This window comes from Somniosus microcephalus, unplaced genomic scaffold (assembly GCF_052327205.1).
Source record: "Somniosus microcephalus isolate GS21.2 unplaced genomic scaffold, FLI_Smic_1.0 unresolved_chr7, whole genome shotgun sequence".
Taxonomy (NCBI): domain Eukaryota; kingdom Metazoa; phylum Chordata; class Chondrichthyes; order Squaliformes; family Somniosidae; genus Somniosus; species Somniosus microcephalus.
The window spans coordinates 569,432-589,549 of NW_028225185.1; the positions used below are offsets into that span (position 1 = coordinate 569,432).

Genomic DNA, 20,118 nt, shown 5'->3' on the forward strand with positions numbered 1-20,118 from the left:
GATTCTGCTTTCTCTGACCTTGTTCATTAGTCCATTATCGAAGACCTTTTGAAAATCTAGATAAATTACATCTACTGCATTACCCTTGTCTACTCTCTCTGTTACCTCTTCAAAAATTCAATAAGGTTGGTCAAGCAAGACTTTCCCTTTTGAAATCCATGCTGACTATTCATTATTATATTTTTGGCTTCTAGATGTTCTTTTATTTTCTCCTTTAGTAGGGATTCCATTCCTACCACCAATGTTAAGCTGACTGGTCTATAATTCCCTGGACATGTTCTATCTCCCTTCTTAAATATCGGTATTACGTTAGCTATCCACTAGTCCTCTGGCACTACACCTTTTTCTAATGAATTACTAAATATGTGTAGTAATGCCTCTGCTGTCTCTTCCCTAGATTCTTTTAAAATGCACAGATTGTAATCCATCCGGACCAAGGTTTTTTTCCTCTTTGAGTTTGATTAGTTTATTTAATAATATCCTCTTTATTTTAAATGCAGTTATTTCATTACTAATCTCATGATCCAATGACATGTCCACTTGTTCTATCTCTCTCGTAAATACTGAGGCAAAGTAATTATTTAATATTTCTGCCATCTCTCTATCACTGCCTGTGGTATTACCCTGTCCATCCTTTAGTGGCCCTATTCCCATCCCGACCTTCCTTTTTTTATTGATGTGCCTATAAAATATTTTACTATTTTGTTTCATGTTCCTTGATAATTTAATTTCATAGTTCCACTTTGCCTTCCTAATTGTATTTTTTTTACTTCTTTCCTCATCTCTTTATATTTTCCCTGATCATGCTCTCCCCTGCTGTCTATGCACTTAATGTATGCCTCTTTCCTTACCCTCAATTTTTCCCTTATGGCTTTATTCATCCATGGTGTCTCATTAGTGTTTAGCTTGTTCTTGTTTCTTAACGGAATATATTTTTCCTGGACTTTGTTGAACACTGTTCTAAATGTTTCCCATTGCTGTTCTACATCATTGTTTGCCAATATTGTTGTCCATTTTATTTTCCCAAGTTCTATTCTCAGGCCCTCAAAATCAGCTTTTCTCCAATCTATTACCCTGGTCTTCGTCATACTTACGTCCTTCTCAATTATTATTTTAAAGCGTATTATATTATGGTCACTATTGCCTAGATGTTCCCCTACTTTTACTTCTCTTATCTGCTCTGGTTCATTCCCCATTACGAGATCCAATAGCGAATCCTCCCTTGTTGGGCTTTTTACATATTGGGTTAGAAAGGAGTCCTGTAGACCTTGTAGGAACTCCATTCCCTTATCCCCTTTACCTACCTCTTCTGTCCAATTAATATCGGGGCAGTTGAAATCCCCCATGATTATTATTCTATGTTTTTTACTCATTTCCCTAATTTGTTTGTATATTTCTTCCTCCATCTCCCTTCCACTATTAGGTGGCCTGTAGACTACCCCAGTTAGTGTGACCGATCCTTTATTATCTTTAATCTCTATCCATATGGATTCTATTTCTGTCTTGCTGATAGCTGCGTCACTTTTTTCTACTGCCATTATGTTATCCCTAATAAGCACAGCTACTCCACCTCCCCTTTTTCCCTCTCTATCTTTTCTAAATATGTTATGCCCTGCAATGTTTAATTCCCAGTCCTGATTTTTCTGTAGCCATGTCTCAGTAATCCCGACTATGTCTGGTTCCTCGCAACGCATGAATGCCTCCAGCTGCCCTGTTTTATTACGGACACTGTGTGCATTGCTGTACAGACGGTTTAACTAATTTTTAATAGCGGTTCCTTTCACTTTATTTTTAACCATCTTTTTACACTCCTGTTCTATAACTCCATTTATTCCCTGGCCATCAACATCCTCCCTTACTTTACTTTTCCTATGCTCTCCTTTCCTGTTTCGTTTATATTTAGGCTGGTTTCATTTCTTGTAGATCCGTCCCCCCTATCTTACTAGTTTAAAGCCTTTGCCACCTCCCTATTAGATCATGGCTGTTTTGTATCTTAACTCCATTTACCCGCTTTGGTTCCATATCTGTTTAATACTCTTGCCCAACAAAAATCTAGCGATCTCGGTCTTCAATTGTCCCCCAGCATCCACCGACTTTTGTGGGGAGGGAGTTCAAATTTCTACTGCCTTTTGTGTGGGAAAAAGTGCTTCCTGATTTCCCTCCTAAATGGCCTGGCTCTAATTTTAAGATTATGTCCCCTTGCGCTGGACTCCCCTCCCCCCCACCCCCACCAGAGGAAGTAGTTTCTCTCTACCTATCCTATCAAATCGTTTTAACATTTTAAACACTTCGATCAGATCACCCCTCAATCTTCTATACCCGAGGGAACACAAGCCTCGTTTATGCAACCTTTCCTCTTGAGCCCTGGTATCAGTCTGGTAAATCTGCGCTGCTCCCCCGCCAAGGCTAGCGAATCCTTCCTGAGGTGCGGGGCCCAGAACTGGATGCGGTCACTCCAGATGGGGTCTGACCAAGGCTCTGTACAACTGAAGCATCACTTCCTCCCCTTTGTATTCCAGCTCAGTTTGAGGTTTTTTTTTTGCCTACGGCTAAACTTATTTTCGTTTTAGGCTACAAGAGTGACTGGTGTGAGAAACCAGAATCTCACAGGCGGTGTAGTCGGGAGGCAGGGCAGCTCTAGGCTTGCGAGGCAGATTAAAGGGAAGCTTTAGGCACATTTTGTTCTCTATATCTGATAATGAGTACAGACAATGTCTGGGGGATGGTTTGGGGGGGATTCAATTCCTCAGCACTGGCATCTTTCATCCGATGGGCCAAAACATTTCCCCAAGCAAACAAATCAATTTGCTACAGACCATTCTCGCCCGATGTTGCATTATACATTAATAACTCTCCCTTTTATTCCCTCCGATTTTATTTTTAAGTTAACAAGCAGATCAATGATAAGGAGCGAGTGGCAGCAGCGATGGAGAATCCAAATTTACGGGAGATCGTGGAGCAGTGTGTTATAGAGCCCGATGACTGAACACTCGCCTGCCCTGCGGGAGAAAGGACTCTTGCTCACACCCTGCTGTTTGCAAGGTCTGGCAATATAAAAGTGGCCTGCAATAGGCCTCTCTCTCTCTATATATATGCTATTGACTTTAATGTGCTGGCAATCATTTAAAAAAAAAAAAACTTTTTTTTAACATTCGTGTTAATTGATGAGCAAGAGATTTCCGTGGTAATTGTCCAGTTTTACATTGAGAACATCACTCGGAACAAGAGGCTTCTCCGAAATGAAGCTTGAAGCAAGCAAACTAACTGGAAGCGGGCTCTTCAGAATATTACTCCAGATAAGGAGACTTTAATGTTTCATTACTGTTCAATTATTAAACAGAATTTTAAAGAACAATATTAAGAGGCAACACTGAGGGGTTGCAGTCACCAATCCTGATTGTGGTGATCTCGGCCTGGAGGAGAGGAAAGGCATTGGAGCCTTTTGTTCCCATGCACTCCACTTTATTCCTAACCAAAGCGGAGGTCCTGGTCTCGGACATTTCTGACAAGGCGACGCAGGCTTTATATAGTGCTCTTTATATGGTGCTCTTTATATGGTGCTTGACTCCTTGAAGGGAAAGCCTGGGTCCAAGACATGTACCTGACTTCCTGGGTGTTGACGGAGGCTTCAGAAGTCAGATCGGGGGAAATGGGTGATGGCAAAATACTGCGGATGCCGGAAATTTCCCCCAAAATAACAACAGAAAATGTTCACCTCTCTTTTGTTCTCTCACCCCCATTTCCCAACCCCCAAACTGGCCTTTTAATCTGTTTCATTTCCTGTGTTTTTTCAGTCCTGACGAAGGGTTTCGACCTGAAACGTTAACTCTGTTTCTCCACGGATGTTGCCTGGCCTGCTGAGTTTTTCCCGCATTTTCTGTTGTTATTTCGGGGGAAATGGATGTCGGGTGAAATCAATGTTTGTTGCTGGGACTTACCTGTGGAAAGCTGTTCCATTGCCTTACCTTTAATTGAGCAGTCCACCTTTAATGTTAATTCTTTCTCCATCTGTTGCTTCCCAAAGTAACCATGAGATCTATCACCGACTCCACTGAGGTCCCGTGATGTGAGCTCTGTTATTTTTTATTTATCTTTCTCGACCTGCCAGTCCGCCCCGGTGCTCAAACCAGAAGCACCAACCCAGGAGGAGCCTGCAGTCCTGCACGTATCTGCATAGTTGTTGAAAGAAACTAAGCATTTTTTTCCCATTGTTAAATATGAATAATGGACGGGGATTGGAGACGGGGCATTATTTTAAAACATTTTTCAGGTTTCTTAATTTGGAAAGTTCCCAGGGTGTTTTTTTTTGGTTGGGGCGGGGAGGGGGGAATTTCTAACTCATCACCCACCCACGTGCTTTTTAATCCAGTCTCCCTCATTCCAGCTTTAGGCATTCCTGGAGAAAGCAGCCTCTGAACTCGACAGGAATGCTGAGGTGCTGGGGGGAAATGTCAAACCGTGAAAAGGAATGTTTAATTTCACAGTCTGCAAACCGCATCATTAATGTAGAGTAACTGTGAGCAAAGTGATGCTATCAGCGTGAGTTGGAGGGCAAGCACCATTTTAAGTCCTGGAGCCCACTTACAGAGTATTACATAGTATTTGCAGCACTGAAACAGGCCATTCGGTCCAACTGGTCCGTGCCGGTGTTTCTGCTCCACACCAGCCTCCTCCCACCCCTCTTCATCTCACCCCATCAGCATATCCTTCTATTCCTTTCTCCCTCGTGTGTTTATCCAGCTTCCCCTTAAATGCATCTGTGCTATTTGCCTCAACCACTCCCTGTGGTAGCGAGTTTCACATTCTAACCACTTTCTGAGTATTAACTTTCAAGAAATCCCTTTGGACTAACTTTAATAGTTTTATGGTGCCCTGGCTCCTGCAGTGAAGTAACATGCCATTAGTTGTTTAAAAATCTGATTGAAATCTAAATTATCCAGATAAAATCGAAATTTCAATTGTCCAGATACCCTTCCCCAACGTCTCATTATTTTCCACCGAGCTGCTCTCTTGCCGGTGCTGGCTGTTGCTGGGGACTGATTCCACAGGTACTGGCAGCCCTTCACTACCTTACACTGGTTGTTGTCCGTGGGGTAAGTCCTAAGCAATGAGCGTCGGCAGGCTACTCGATCGCGAGTGGCGTCACCACCGAGCCAGATTCTGTCCTCGCCCGACATTCACACAAGTGCGCTTTTTCAGCAGCAGTCACTGGATGGCGATCAAGAGCAGGATCCGAGGTGGATTCTACCCCCCACCGCCCCAGTCCAGAGACTCTGATACCAATGGCACTCCCCTATCGGTACCCTGGCTGCGAGACCATCCAAAAACAGCACAGGCCAGTGCACCTCGGACCTCCCAGTCTTTATGACTCTCGCCTGTCGAGTGAGCCGTGAGGCGCTGCTACACCTGGATGTTTTGAACCCAAACTCAAACAGCTTTCCCCTTTTAGGCCAACCTGTTGTAGTTGGTGTGTATGCAATAATGGCAGCTTGACCACCTTGAGGAACTCCCGTATCCCACCTTAAGCTCCACCTTGAAAACCCCGGCTCCAGCTGTTGTTATTAGTCAGTAGATTCTTAGGCAGTCCCTCAGAACCGAGGATGACTTGCTTCCACACTAAATGAGTTCTCGGGTGACTGATGAGTCCAATGCGGGACCTTCAGTCTCTGTCACTGTTGGGGTTGTCCATGAGGGTCCTGATGTTCCAGGTCCCGAACTTCATTTTAAAGGGTGGAAGATGCCTGTACGTGAATCCTTTTAATGTGGGGTGGCCGTTGCACACCAGCTACCACACGGGCTTGGCCCAATGGCAAGGTAGATTATCTGGGGACTGAAGCCACATTTGGTGTAGAATCCTGGTTATGTACTTGGATGGTACCATTGGTTTTAGATTAAAGGTGCTTTATACTGGTGGGGAGGTGGTGACCATGATTTCAAAGCCATTGTACAAAGTCCCCAGGGGTCACAACTTTTCTACGGTTTGTCTTTGGGGCGAATAGTTTGGCCTGGTACCGCGTGACATCGTGACAACAAATCCTGAACATTTCTACACTTATCGGCTGGTCAAGAGTTGCAATTTTACACAAATAGCCCTGGAGGCAATGAACATCTCTGAGCAGACCTATCTGACTGATAAAAATCCCTGGCCCAATTCATCTGTTTTTTGTAACATTTTTCAGACACATCATCAAGCCCTTCGGCCTCCGCACTGAGTGAGTACAGGGCTGTGTCAGTACAGTGAACACTGTTGCATACGTTAAAACAAATGCAAAATTCTGCGGATGCTGGAAATCTGAAACAAAAACAAATGCTGGAAATACTCGGCAGTTCAGGCAGCATCTGTGGAGAGAGAAAAATGGAGATAGCGTTTCGGGTTGATGACCTTTCATCAGAACATTTGTATACATGATCTTGCTAATTTTGATTAAAAAGTATAGATATATATACATTTAATTCAAAGCGAATCTTTGTATTTTTTTTTAATGTTTTTAAAATCTCACAATTAGCTCTTGCGTATTACAATTGATAGAGAACGCACATTGTGGGTCAGTAACTTGCGCAAATAAACTGCAGAGTGGAGCATGTATGACCTCCTCCAGCACTACAACCCTCCGAGATCTCAGCGCTCCTCCAATTCTGGCCTCTTGTGCATCCCCGACTTCCTTCGCCCCACCATTGACAGCCGTGCCTTCAGCCATCTAGCCCCTAAAGTCTGGAATTTCCTCCCTAAACCTCTCCTCCTTAAGACACTCCTTAAAATCTACCACCTTGACCAAGCTTTCCTAATGTAACCTTTGGCTTGGTGTCAATTTTTGTCTGATCGCACTCCTGCGAAATGCCTTGGGATGTTTTACTACGTTAAAGGTGCTATATGCACACACGTTGTGATGCGCTACCAATTACTCATAAAAGACTGAGAGTGAGAAGAGTAACTAAAGGCTTTTATTAACAACAGAATGGAGGTCTGCCTCGCGTGGTCGACCGGTCCAGGATACAAAGGGCTGGGGAGCAGTCACCTTTATACTAGGACCTGTGGGAGGAGTCAGCCGAGGCATGTCCAGGCATGTACACAGTGGAATACAAACAGGACAAACAGGAATACAAACAGTGGTTTACCACACTTCTTCTGCTTCACCCTCCTGACTTCACCGTCCCCTTCTCCTTCTTCTGCTTTTTCTGCTTCACCCTCCAGGCTTCTCCTTCTCCTTCTCCTTCTTCTGCTTTTTCTGCTTCACCCTCCAGACTTCACCTTCTCCTTCGCCTTCTTCTGCTTCACCCTCCAGACTTCACCTTCTCCTTCTCCTTCTTCTGCTTCACCCTCCAGACTTCACCGTCTCCTTCTCCTTCTTCTGCATCTTCTGCTTCACCCTCCAGACTTCACCTTCTCCTTCTCCTTCTTCTGCTTCACCCTCCAGACTTAACCTTCTCCTTCTCCTGCTTCTTCTGCTTCACCCTCCAGACTTCACCTCCTTCTTCTGCTTCTTCTGCTTCACCCTCCAGACTTCACCTTCTCCTTCTTCTGCTTCACCCTCCAGACTTCACCTTCTCCTTCTCCTTCTTCTGCTTCTTCTGCTTCACCTTCCAGACTTCTACATCTCCTTCTTCTGCTTCACCCTCCAGACTTCACCTTCTCCTTCTTCTGCTTCACCCTCCAGACTTCTCCTTCTCCTTCTACTGCTTCTTCTGCTTCACCCTCCAGACTTCACCTTCTCCTTCTCCTTCTTCTGCTTCACCCTCCAGACTTCAACGTCTCCTTCTCCTTCTTCTGCATCTTCTGCTTCACCCTCCAGACTTCACCTTCTCCTTCTTCTGCTTCACCCTCCAGACTTCACCTTCTCCTTCTCCTTCACCCTCCAGACATCACCTTCTCCTTCTCCTTCTTCTGCTTCACCCTCCAGACTTCACCTTCTCCTTCTCCTTCTGCTTCACCCTCCAGACTTCACCATCTCCTTCTCCTTCTCCTGCTTATTCTGCTTCACCCTCCAGACTTCACCTTGTCCTTCTCCTTCTTCTGCTTCACCCTCCAGACTTCACCTTCTCCTTCTCCTTCTTCTGCTTCACCCTCCAGACTTCACCTTCTCCTACTCCTTCTCCTGCGTCTTCTGCTTCGCCCTCCAGACTTCACCTTCTCCTTCTCCTTCTTCTGCTTCACCCTCCAGACTTCACGGCCTCCTTCTCCTTCTTCTGCTTCACCCTCCAGACTTCTCCTTCTCCTTCTTCTGCTTCACCCTTCAGACTTCACCTCCTTCTTCTGCTTCACCCTCCAGACTTCACCATCTCCTTCTCCTTCTTCTGCTTATTCTGCTTCACCCTCCAGACATCACCTTCTCCTTCTTCTGCTTCACCCTCCAGACTTCACCTTCTCCTTCTCCTTCTTCTGCTTCAACCTCCAGACTTCACCTTCTCCTTCTCCTTCTTCTGCTTCACCCTGCAGACTTCACCTTCTCCTTCTCCTTCTTCTGCTTCACAATCCAGACTTCACCTTCTCCTTCTCCTTCTTCTGCTTCACGCTCCAGACTTCACCGTCTCCTTCTCCTTCTTCTGCTCCTTCCGCTTCACCCTCCAGACTTCACCTTCTCCTTCTTCTGCTTCTCCTGCTTCACCCTCCAGACATCACCTTCTCCTTCTCCTTCTTCTGCTTCTTCTGCTTCAACCTCCAGATTTCACCTTCTCCTTCTCCTTCTTCTGCTTCACCCTCCAGACTTCACCTTCTCCTTCTCCTTCTTCTGCTTCTTCTGCTTCAACCTCCAGATTTAACCTTCTCCTTCTCCTTCTTCTGCTTCACCCTCCAGACTTCACTGTCTCCTTCTCCTTCTTCTGCTTCACCGTCTCCTTTTCCTTCTTCTGCTTCACCCTCCAGACTTCACCTTCTCCTTCTTCTGCTTCAGCCTCCAGACTTCACCTTCTCCTCCTTCTGCTTCACCCTCCAGACTTCACCTTCTCCTTCTCCTTCTTCTGCTTCACCCTCCAGACTTCTACTTCTCCTTCTCCTTCTTCTGTTTCTTCTGCTTCGCCCTCCAGACTTCTCCTTCTTCTGCTTCTTCTGCTTCACAATCCAGACTTCACCTCCTTCTTCTGCTTCACCCTCCAGACTTCACCTTCTTCTGCTTCACCCTCCAGACTTCACCTTCTCCTTCTCCTTCTTCTGCTTCACCCTCCAGACTTCACCTTCTCCTCCTGCTTCTTCTGCTTCAACCTCCAGATTTCACCTTCTCCTTCTCCTTCTTCTGCTTCACCCTCCAGACTTCACCGTCTCCTTCTCCTTCTTCTGCTCCTTCTGCTTCACCCTCCAGACTTCACCTTCTCCTTCTCCTTCTTCTGCTTCTTCTGCTTCACCCTCCAGACTTCACGGACTCCTTCTCCTTCTTCTGCTTCACCCTCCAGACTTCACCTTCTCCTTCTCCTTCTTCTGCTTCTTCTGCTTCACCCTCCAGGCTTCACCTTCTCCATCTCCTTCTTCTGCTTCACCCTCCAGACTTCACCTTCTTCTCCTTCTTCTGCTTCACCCTCCAGACTTCACCTTCTCCTTCTCCTTCTTCTGCTTCAGCCTCCAGACTTCACCTTCTCCTTCTTCACCCTCCAGACTTCACCTTCTCCTTCTCCTTTTTCTGCTTCTTCTGCTTCACCCTCCAGACTTCACCTTCTCCTTCTCCTTCTTCTGCTTCACCCTCCAGACTTCACCTCCTTCTTCTGCTTCACCCTCCAGACTTCACCTTCTCCTTCTTCTGCTTCAAAATCCAGACTTCACCTTCTCCTTCTCCTGCTTCTTCTGCTTCACCCTCCAGACTTCACCTTCTCCTTCTCCTTCTTCTGCTTTACCCTCCAGACTTCACCTTCTCCTTCTCCTTCTTCTGCTTCACGCTCCAGACTTCACCTTCTTCTTCTGCTTCACCCTCCAGACTTCACCTTCTCCTTCTCCTTCTTCTGCTTCACCCTCCAGACTTCATCTTCTCCTTCTCCTTCTTCTGCTTCACCCTCCAGACCTCACCTTCTCCTTCTCCTTCTTCTGCTTCACCCTCCAGACTTCTCCTTCTACTTCTCCTTCTTCTACTTCTTCTGCTTCAACATCCAGACTTCACCTTCTCCTACTCCTTCTCCTGCGTCTTCTGCTTCGCCCTCCAGACTTCATCTTCTCCTTCTCCTTCTTCTGCTTCACCCTCCAGACTTCACGGCCTCCTTCTCCTTCTTCTGCTTCTTCTGCTTCACCCTCCAGACTTCACCTTCTCCTTCTCCTTCTTCTGCTTCACCCTTCAGACTTCACCTCCTTCTTCTGCTTCACCCTCCAGACTTCACCATCTCCTTCTCCTTCTTCTGCTTATTCTGCTTCACCCTCCAGACATCACCTTCTCCTTCTTCTGCTTCACCCTCCAGACTTCACCTTCTCCTTCTCCTTCTTCTGCTTCAACCTCCAGACTTCACCTTCTCCTTCTCCTTCTTCTGCTTCACCCTGCAGACTTCACCTTCTCCTTCTCCTTCTTCTGCTTCACAATCCAGACTTCACCTTCTCCTTCTCCTTCTTCTGCTTCACGCTCCAGACTTCACCGTCTCCTTCTCCTTCTTCTGCCTCTTCTGCTTCACCCTCCAGACTTCACCTTCTCCCTGTCCTTCTTCTGCTTCACCCTCCAGACTTCACCTTCTCCTTCTTCTGCTTCACCCTCCAGACTTCACCTTCTCCTTCTCCTTCTTCTTCTGCTTCTTCTGCTTCAACCTCCAGACTTCACCTTATCCTTCTCCTTCTTCTGCTTCACCCTCCAGACTTCACCTTATCCTTCTCCTTCTTCTGCTTCTTCTGCTTCACCCTCCAGACAGCACCTTCTCCGTCTCCTTCTTCTGCTCTTCTGCTTCACCCTCCAGACTTCACCTTCTCCTTCTCCTTCTTCTGCTACTTCTGCTTCACCCTCCAGACTTCACCTTCTCCATCTCCTTCTTCTGCTTCACCCTCCAGACTTCACCTTCTCCTTCTCCTTCTTGTGCTTCACCCTCCAGTCTTCACCTTCTCCTTCTTCTGCTTCACCCTCCAGACTTCACCTTCTCCTTCTGCTTCTTCTGCTTCAGCCTCCAGACTTCACCTCCTCCTTCTCCTTCTTCACCCTCCAGACTTCACCTTCTCCTTCTCCTTTTTCTGCTTCACCCTCCAGACTTCACCTTCTCCTTCTCCTTCTTCTGCTTCTTCTGCTTCACCCTCCAGACTTCACCTTCTCCTTCTCCTGCTTCACCCTCCAGACTTCACCTTCTCCTTCTCCTTCTTCTGCTTCACCCTCCAGACTTCACCTTCTCCTTCTGCTTCTTCTGCTTCACCCTCCAGACTTCACCTTCTCCTTCTCCTTCCTCTGCTTCTTCTGCTTCACCCTCCAGACTTCACCTTCTCCTTCTCCTTCTTGTACTTCTTCTTCTGCTTCAACATCCAGACTTCACCTTCTCCTTCTCCTTCTCCTTCTTCTGCTTCACCCTCCAGACTTCACCTTCTCCTTCTCCTTCTTCTGCTTCTTCTGCTTCACCCTCCAGGCTTCACCTTCTCCTTCTTCTGCTTCTTCTGCTTCAACCTCCAGACTTCACCTTCTCCTTCTCCTTTTTCTGCTTCTTCTGCTTCACCCTCCAGACTTCACCTTCTCCTTCTCCTTCTTCTGCTTCACCCTCCAGACTTCACCGTCTCCTTCTCCTTCTTCTGCTTATTCTGCTTCACCCTCCAGACTTCATCTTCTCCTTCTTCTTCTGCTTCTTCTGCTTCAACCTCCAGATTTCACCTCCTTCTCCTTCTCCTTCTTCTGCTTCTTCTGCTTCACCCTCCAGACTTCACCTTCTCCTTCTCCTTCTTCTGCTTCACCCTGCAGACTTCACCTTCACCTTCTTCTGCTTCACCCTCCAGACTTCACCTCCTTCTGCTTCACCCTCCAGACTTCACCTTCTCCTTCTCCTTCTTCTGCTTCACCCTCCAGACTTCACGGCCTCCTTCTTCTGCTTCACCCTCCAGACTTCACCGTCTCCTTCTCCTTCTTCTGCTTATTCTGCTTCACCCTCCAGACATCACCTTCTCCTTCTCCTTCTTCTGCTTCACCCTGCAGACTTCACCTTCTCCTTCTTCTGCTTCACCCTCCAGACTTCACCTTCTCCTTCTTCTCCTTCTTCTGCTTCACCCTGCAGACTTCACCTTCTCCTTCTACTTCCTCTGCTTCACCCTCCAGACTTCACCTTCTCCTTCTCCTTCTTCTGCTTCACCCTCCAAACTTCACCGTCTCCTTCTCCTTCTTCTGCTTCTTCTGCTTCACCCTCCAGACTTCACCTTCTCCTTCTCCTTCTTCTGCTTCGCCCTCCAGTCGTCACCTTCTCCTTCTCCTTCTTCTGATTATTCTGCTTCACCCTCCAGACTTCACCTTCTCCTTCTTCTGCTTCACCCTCCAGACTTCACCTTCTCCTTCTCCTTCTTCTGCTTCACCCTCCAGACTTCACCTTCTCCTTCTCCTTCTTCTGCTTCACCCTCCAGACTTCACCTTCTTGTCCCCTTCTTCTGCTTCTTCTGCTTCACCCTCCAGAATTCACCTTCTCCTTCTTCTGCTTCACCCTCCAGACTTCACCTTCTTCTTCCCCTTCTTCTGCTTCTTCTGCTTCACCCTCCAGACTTCACCTTCTCCTTCTCCTTCTTCTGCTTCTTCTGCTTCACCCTCCAGACTTCACCTTCTTCTTCTGCTTCACCCTCCAGACTTCACCTTCTCCTACTCCTTCTCCTGCGTCTTCTGCTTCGCCCTCCAGACTTCACCTTCTCCTTCTCCTTCTTCTGCTTCACCCTCCAGACTTCACCTTCTCCTTCTCCTTTTCTGCTCCTTCTGCTTCACCCTCCAGACTTCACCTTCTCCTTCTCCTTCTTCTGCTTCACCCTCCAGACTTCAGCTTCTCCTTCTCCTTCTTCTGCTTCTTCTGCTTCACCCTCCAGACTTCACCTTCTCCTTCTCCTTCTTCTGCATCTTCTGCTTCACCCTCCACACTTCACCTTCTACTACTCCTTCTTCTACTTCTTCTGCTTCAACCTCCAGACTCCACCTTCTCCTTCTCCTTCTCCTTCCTCTGCTTCCTCTGCTTCACCCTCCAGACTTCACCTTCTTCTTCCCCTTCTTCTGCTTCTTCTGCTTCACCCTCCAAACTTCACCTTCTCCTTCTCCATCTTCTGCTTCACCCTCCAGACTTCACCACCTCCATCTCCTTCTTCTGCTTCTTCTGCTTCACCCTCCAGACTTCACCTTCTTCTTCTGCTTCACCCTCCAGACTTCACCTTCTCCTTCTGCTTCTTCTGCTTCAGCCTCCAGACTTCACCTTCTGCTTCACCCTCCAGACTTCACCTTCTCCTTCTCCTTCTTCTGCTTCACCCTCCAGACTTCACCTTCTCCTTCTCCTTTTCTGCTCCTTCTGCTTCACCCTCCAGACTTCACCTTCTCCTTCTCCTTCTTCTGCTTCACCCTCCAGACTTCACCTTCTCCTTCTCCTTCTTCTGCTTCTTCTGCTTCACCCTCCAGACTTCACCTTCTCCTTCTGCTTCTTCTGCTTCACCCTCCAGACTTCACCTTCTCCTTCTTCTGCTTCTTCTGCTTCACCCTCCAGACTTCACCTTCTGCTTCACCCTCCAGACATCACCTTCTCCTTCTCCTTCTTATGCTTCTTCTGCTTCACCCTCCAGACTTCACCTTCTCCTTCTCCTTCTTCTGCTTCTTCTGCTTCACCCTCCAGACTTCACCTTCTCCTTCTCCTTCTTCTGCTTCACCCTCCAGACTTCACCTTCTCCTTCTCCTTCTTCTGCTTCACCCTCCAGTCTTCACCTGCTCCTTCTCCTTCTTCTGCTTCACCCTCCAGACTTCACCTACTCCTTCTGCTTGTTCTGCTTCTTCTGCTTCACCCTCCAGACTTCACCTTCTCCTTCTTCTGCTTCACCCTCCAGTCTTCACCTGCTCCTTCTCCTTCTTCTGCTTCACCCTCCAGACTTCACCTTCTCCTTCTCCTTGTTCTGCTTCTTCTGCTTCACACTCCAGACTTCACCTTCTCCTTCTCCTTCTTCTGCTTCTTCTGCTTCACACTCCAGACTTCACCTTCTCCTTCTCCTTCTTCTGCTTCTTCTGCTTCACCCTCCAGACTTCACCTTCTCCTTCTCCTTCTTCTGCTTCTTCTGCTTCACCCTCCAGACTTAACCTTCTACTACTCCTTCTTCTACTTCTTCTGCTTCAACCTCCAGACTCCACCTTCTCCTTCTCCTTCTTCTGCTTCACCCTCCAGACTTCACCTTCTCCTTCTCCTTCCTCTGCTTCCTCTGCTTCACCCTCCAGACTTCACCTTCTTCTTCCCCTTCTTCTGCTTCTTCTGCTTCACCCTCCAGACTTCACCTTCTCCTTCTCCATCTTCTGCTTCACCCTCCAGACTTCACCACCTCCTTCTCCTTCTTCTGCTTCACCCTCCAGACTTCACCTTCTTCTGCTTCACCCTCCAGACTTCACCTTCTCCTTCTGCTTCTTCTGCTTCAGCCTCCAGACTTCACCTTCTGCTTCACCCTCCAGACTTCACCTTCTCCTTCTCCTTCTTCTGCTTCACCCTCCAGACTTCACCTTCTCCTTCTCCTTTTCTGCTCCTTCTGCTTCACCCTCCAGACTTCACCTTCTCCTTCTCCTTCTTCTGCTTCACCCTCCAGACTTCACCTTCTCCTTCTCCTTCTTCTGCTTCACCCTCCAGACTTCACCTTCTCCTTCTCCTTCTTCTGCATCTTCTGCTTCACCCTCCAGACTTCACCTTCTACTACTCCTTCTTCTACTTCTTCTGCTTCAACCTCCAGACTCCACCTTCTCCTTCTCCTTCTTCTGCATCACCCTCCAGACTTCACCTTCTCCTTCTCCTTCTTCTGCTTCACCCTCCAGACTTCACCTTCTCCTTCTCCTTCCTCTGCTTCTTCTGCTTCACCCGCCAGACTTCACCTTCTACTTCTCCTTCTTCTGCTTCACCCTCCAGACTTCATCTTCTCCTTCTCCTGCTTCACCCTCCAGACTTCACCTTCTCCTTCTCCTTCTTCTGCTTTTTCTGCTTCACCCTCCAGACTTCACCTTCTCCTTCTCCTTCTTTTGCTTCTTCTGCTTCAACCTCCAGATTTCACCTTCTCCTTCTGCTTCACCCTCCAGACTTCTCCTTCTCCTGCTTCACCCTCCAGACTTCACCTTCTTCTTCTGCTTCTTCTGCTTCACCCTCCAGACTTCACCTCCTTCTTCTGCTTCTTCTGCTTCACCCTCCAGACTTCACCTTCTCCTTCTTCTGCTTCAAAATCCAGACTTCACCTTCTCCTTCTCCTGCTTCTTCTGCTTCACCCTCCAGACTTCACCTTCTCCTTCTCCTTCTTCTGCTTCTTCTGCTTTACCCTCCAGACTTCACCTTCTCCTTCTCCTTCTTCTGCTTCACGCTCCAGACTTCACCTTCTTCTTCTGCTTCACCCTCCAGACTTCACCTTCTCCTTCTCCTTCTTCTGCTCCACCCTCCAGACTTCATCTTCTCCTTCTTCTGCTTCACCCTCCAGACCTCACCTTCTCCTTCTCCTTCTTCTGCTTCACCCTCCAGACTTCTCCTTCTACTTCTCCTTCTTCTACTTCTTCTGCTTCAACATCCAGACTTCACCTTCTCCTACTCCTTCTCCTGCGTCTTCTGCTTCGCCCTCCAGACTTCACCTTCTCCTTCTCCTTCTTCTGCTTCACCCTCCAGACTTCACGGCCTCCTTCTCCTTCTTCTGCTTCTTCTGCTTCACCCTCCAGACTTCACCTTCTCCTTCTCCTTCTTCTGCTTCACCCTTCAGACTTCACCTCCTTATTCTGCTTCACCCTCCAGACTTCACCATCTCCTTCTCCTCCTTCTGCTTATTCTGCTTCACCCTCCAGACATCACCTTCTCCTTCTCCTTCTTCTGCTTCTTCTGCTTCACCCTCCAGACTTCACCTTCTCCTTCTTCTTCTGCTTCTTCTGCTTCAACCTCCAGACTTCACCTTCTCCTTCTCCTTCTTCTGCTTCACCCTGCAGACTTCACCTTCTCCTTCTCCTTCTTCTGCTTCTTCTGCTTCACCCTCCAGACTTCACCGTCTCCTTCTTCTTCTGCCTCTTCTGCTTCACCCTCCAGACTTCACCTTCTCCCTGTCCTTCTTCTGCTTCACCCTCCAGACTTCACCTTCTCCTTCTTCTGCTTCACCCTCCAGACTTCACCACCTCCTTCTCCTTCTTCTTCTGCTTCTTCTGCTTCAACCTCCAGACTTCACCTTATCCTTCTCCTTCTTCTGCTTCACCCTCCAGACTTCACCTTATCCTTCTCCTTCTTCTGCTTCTTCTGCTTCACCCTCCAGACAGCACCTTCTCCGTCTCCTTCTTCTGCTCTTCTGCTTCACCCTCCAGACTTCACCTTCTCCTTCTCCTTCTTCTGCTACTTCTGCTTCACCCTCCAGACTTCACCTTCTCCATCTCCTTCTTCTGCTTCACCCTCCAGACTTCACCTTCTCCTTCTTGTGCTTCACCCTCCAGTCTTCACCTTCTCCTTCTTCTGCTTCACCCTCCAGACTTCACCTTCTCCTTCTGCTTCTTCTGCTTCAGCCTCCAGACTTCACCTCCTCCTTCTCCTTCTTCACCCTCCAGACTTCACCTTCTCCTTCTCCTTTTTCTGCTTCACCCTCCAGACTTCACCTTCTCCTTCTCCTTCTTCTGCTTCTTCTGCTTCACCCTCCAGACTTCTCCTTCTCCTGCTTCACCCTCCAGACTTCACCTTCTCCTTCTCCTTCTTCTGCTTCACCCTCCAGACTTCACCTTCTCCTTCTGCTTCTTCTGCTTCACCCTCCAGACTTCACCTTCTCCTTCTCCTTCCTCTGCTTCTTCTGCTTCACCCTCCAGACTTCACCTTCTCCTTCTCCTTCTTGTACTTCTTCTTCTGCTTCAACATCCAGACTTCACCTTCTCCTTCTCCTTCTCCTTCGTCTGCTTCACCCTCCAGACTTCACCTTCTCCTTCTCCTTCTTCTTCTGCTTCTTCTGCTTCACCCTCCAGGCTTCACCTTCTCCTTCTTCTGCTTCTTCTGCTTCAACCTCCAGACTTCACCTTCTCCTTCTCCTTTTTCTGCTTCTTCTGCTTCACCCTCCAGACTTCACCTTCTCCTTCTCCTTCTTCTGCTTCACCCTCCAGACTTCACCGTCTCCTTCTCCTTCTTCTGCTTATTCTGCTTCACCCTCCAGACTTCACCTTCTCCTTCTTCTTCTGCTTCTTCTGCTTCAACCTCCAGATTTCACCTCCTTCTCCTTCTCCTTCTTCTGCTTCTTCTGCTTCACCCTCCAGACTTCACCTTCTCCTTCTCCTTCTTCTGCTTCACCCTGCAGACTTCACCTTCACCTTCTTCTGCTTCACCCTCCAGACTTCACCTTCTCCTTCTGCTTCACCCTCCAGACTTCACCTTCTCCTTCTCCTTCTTCTGCTTCACCCTCCAGACTTCACGGCCTCCTTCTTCTGCTTCACCCTCCAGACTTCACCGTCTCCTTCTCCTTCTTCTGCTTATTCTGCTTCACCCTCCAGACATCACCTTCTCCTTCTCCTTCTTCTGCTTCTTCACCCTGCAGACTTCACCTTCTCCTTCTCCTTCTTCTGCTTCACCCTCCAGACTTCACCTTCTCCTTCTTCTGCTTCTTCTGCTTCACCCTGCAGACTTCACCTTCTCCTTCTACTTCCTCTGCTTCACCCTCCAGACTTCACCTTCTCCTTCTCCTTCTTCTGCTTCACCCTCCAAACTTCACCGTCTCCTTCTCCTTCTTCTGCTTCTTCTGCTTCACCCTCCAGACTTCACCTTCTCCTTCTCCTTCTTCTGCTTCGCCCTCCAGTCGTCACCTTCTCCTTCTCCTTCTTCTGATTATTCTGCTTCACCCTCCAGACTTCACCTTCTCCTTCTTCTGCTTCACCCTCCAGACTTCACCTTCTCCTTCTCCTTCTTCTGCTTCACCCTCCAGACTTCACCTTCTCCTTCTCCTTCTTCTGCTTCACCCTCCAGACTTCACCTTCTTGTCCCCTTCTTCTGCCTCTTCTGCTTCACCCTCCAGAATTCACCTTCTCCTTCTTCTGCTTCACCCTCCAGACTTCACCTTCTCCTTCTCCTTCTTCTGCTTCACCCTCCAGACTTCACCTTCTTCTTCTGCTTCACCCTCCAGACTTCACCTTCTCCTTCTGCTTCTTCTGCTTCAGCCTCCAGACTTCACCTTCTGCTTCACCCTCCAGACTTCACCTTCTCCTTCTCCTTCTTCTGCTTCACCCTCCAGACTTCACCTTCTCCTTCTCCTTTTCTGCTCCTTCTGCTTCACCCTCCAGACTTCACCTTCTCCTTCTCCTTCTTCTGCTTCACCCTCCAGACTTCAGCTTCTCCTTCTCCTTCTTCTGCTTCATCTGCTTCACCCTCCAGACTTCACCTTCTCCTTCTCCTTCTTCTGCATCTTCTGCTTCACCCTCCACACTTCACCTTCTACTGCTCCTTCTTCTGCTTCAACCTCCAGACTCCACCTTCTCCTTCTTCTTCTGCTTCACCCTCCAGACTTCACCTTCTCCTTCTCCTTCTTCTGCTTCACGCTCCAGACTTCACCTTCTTCTTCTGCTTCACCCTCCAGACTTCACCTTCTCCTTCTCCTTCTTCTGCTTCACCCTCCAGACTTCATCTTCTCCTTCTCCTTCTTCTGCTTCACCCTCCAGACCTCACCTTCTCCTTCTCCTTCTTCTGCTTCACCCTCCAGACTTCTCCTTCTACTTCTCCTTCTTCTACTTCTTCTGCTTCAACATCCAGACTTCACCTTCTCCTACTCCTTCTCCTGCGTCTTCTGCTTCGCCCTCCAGACTTCACCTTCTCCTTCTCCTTCTTCTGCTTCACCCTCCAGACTTCACGGCCTCCTTCTCCTTCTTCTGCTTCTTCTGCTTCACCCTCCAGACTTCACCTTCTCCTTCTCCTTCTTCTGCTTCACCCTTCAGACTTCACCTCCTTATTCTGCTTCACCCTCCAGACATCACCTTCTCCTTCTCCTTCTTCTGCTTCTTCTGCTTCACCCTCCAGACTTCACCTTCTCCTTCTCCTTCTTCTGCTTCTTCTGCTTCAACCTCCAGACTTCACCTTCTCCTTCTCCTTCTTCTGCTTCACCCTGCAGACTTCACCTTCTCCTTCTCCTTCTTCTGCTTCTTCTGCTTCACCCTCCAGACTTCACCGTCTCCTTCTCCTTCTTCTGCCTCTTCTGCTTCACCCTCCAGACTTCACCTTCTCCTTCTTCTGCTTCACCCTCCAGACTTCACCACCTCCTTCTCCTTCTTCTTCTGCTTCTTCTGCTTCAACCTCCAGACTTCACCTTATCCTTCTCCTTCTTCTGCTTCACCCTCCAGACTTCACCTTATCCTTCTCCTTCTTCTGCTTCTTCTGCTTCACCCTCCAGACAGCACCTTCTCCGTCTCCTTCTTCTGCTCTTCTGCTTCACCCTCCAGACTTCACCTTCTCCTTCTCCTTCTTCTGCTACTTCTGCTTCACCCTCCAGACTTCACCTTCTCCATCTCCTTCTTCTGCTTCACCCTCCAGACTTCACCTTCTCCTTCTTGTGCTTCACCCTCCAGTCTTCACCTTCTCCTTCTTCTGCTTCACCCTCCAGACTTCACCTTCTCCTTCTGCTTCTTCTGCTTCACCCTCCAGACTTCACCTTCTCCTTCTCCTTCCTCTGCTTCTTCTGCTTCACCCTCCAGACTTCACCTTCTCCTTCTCCTTCTTGTACTTCTTCTTCTGCTTCAACATCCAGACTTCACCTTCTCCTTCTCCTTCTCCTTCGTCTGCTTCACCCTCCAGACTTCACCTTCTCCTTCTCCTTCTTCTTCTGCTTCTTCTGCTTCACCCTCCAGGCTTCACCTTCTCCTTCTTCTGCTTCTTCTGCTTCAACCTCCAGACTTCACCTTCTCCTTCTCCTTTTTCTGCTTCTTCTGCTTCACCCTCCAGACTTCACCTTCTCCTTCTCCTTCTTCTGCTTCACCCTCCAGACTTCACCGTCTCCTTCTCCTTCTTCTGCTTATTCTGCTTCACCCTCCAGACTTCACCTTCTCCTTCTTCTTCTGCTTCTTCTGCTTCAAC

General features: G+C 48.1%; 1 protein-coding gene across 2 annotated transcripts in view; it reads left to right on the plus strand.

Moving 5' to 3' along the window:
- LOC147086335 (cytosolic iron-sulfur assembly component 2A-like) overlaps positions 1–6,459 on the plus strand; it is a 35,941-nt gene extending 29,482 nt beyond the window's left edge. Inside the window, exon 7 of one of the 2 annotated variants that reach the window (XM_085978389.1) lies at positions 2,886–2,964. Coding sequence is in view for 1 of the 2 variants with exons in the window: in XM_085978388.1 (XP_085834514.1) it covers positions 2,886–2,986 (101 nt within the window). In the remaining variant the exon portion in view is untranslated. Of the gene's footprint in view, positions 1–2,885 lie in introns of both variants that reach the window. The other variant, XM_085978388.1, reaches the window with a different exon arrangement.
- The last annotated feature ends 13,659 nt before the right edge of the window (positions 6,460–20,118 follow it).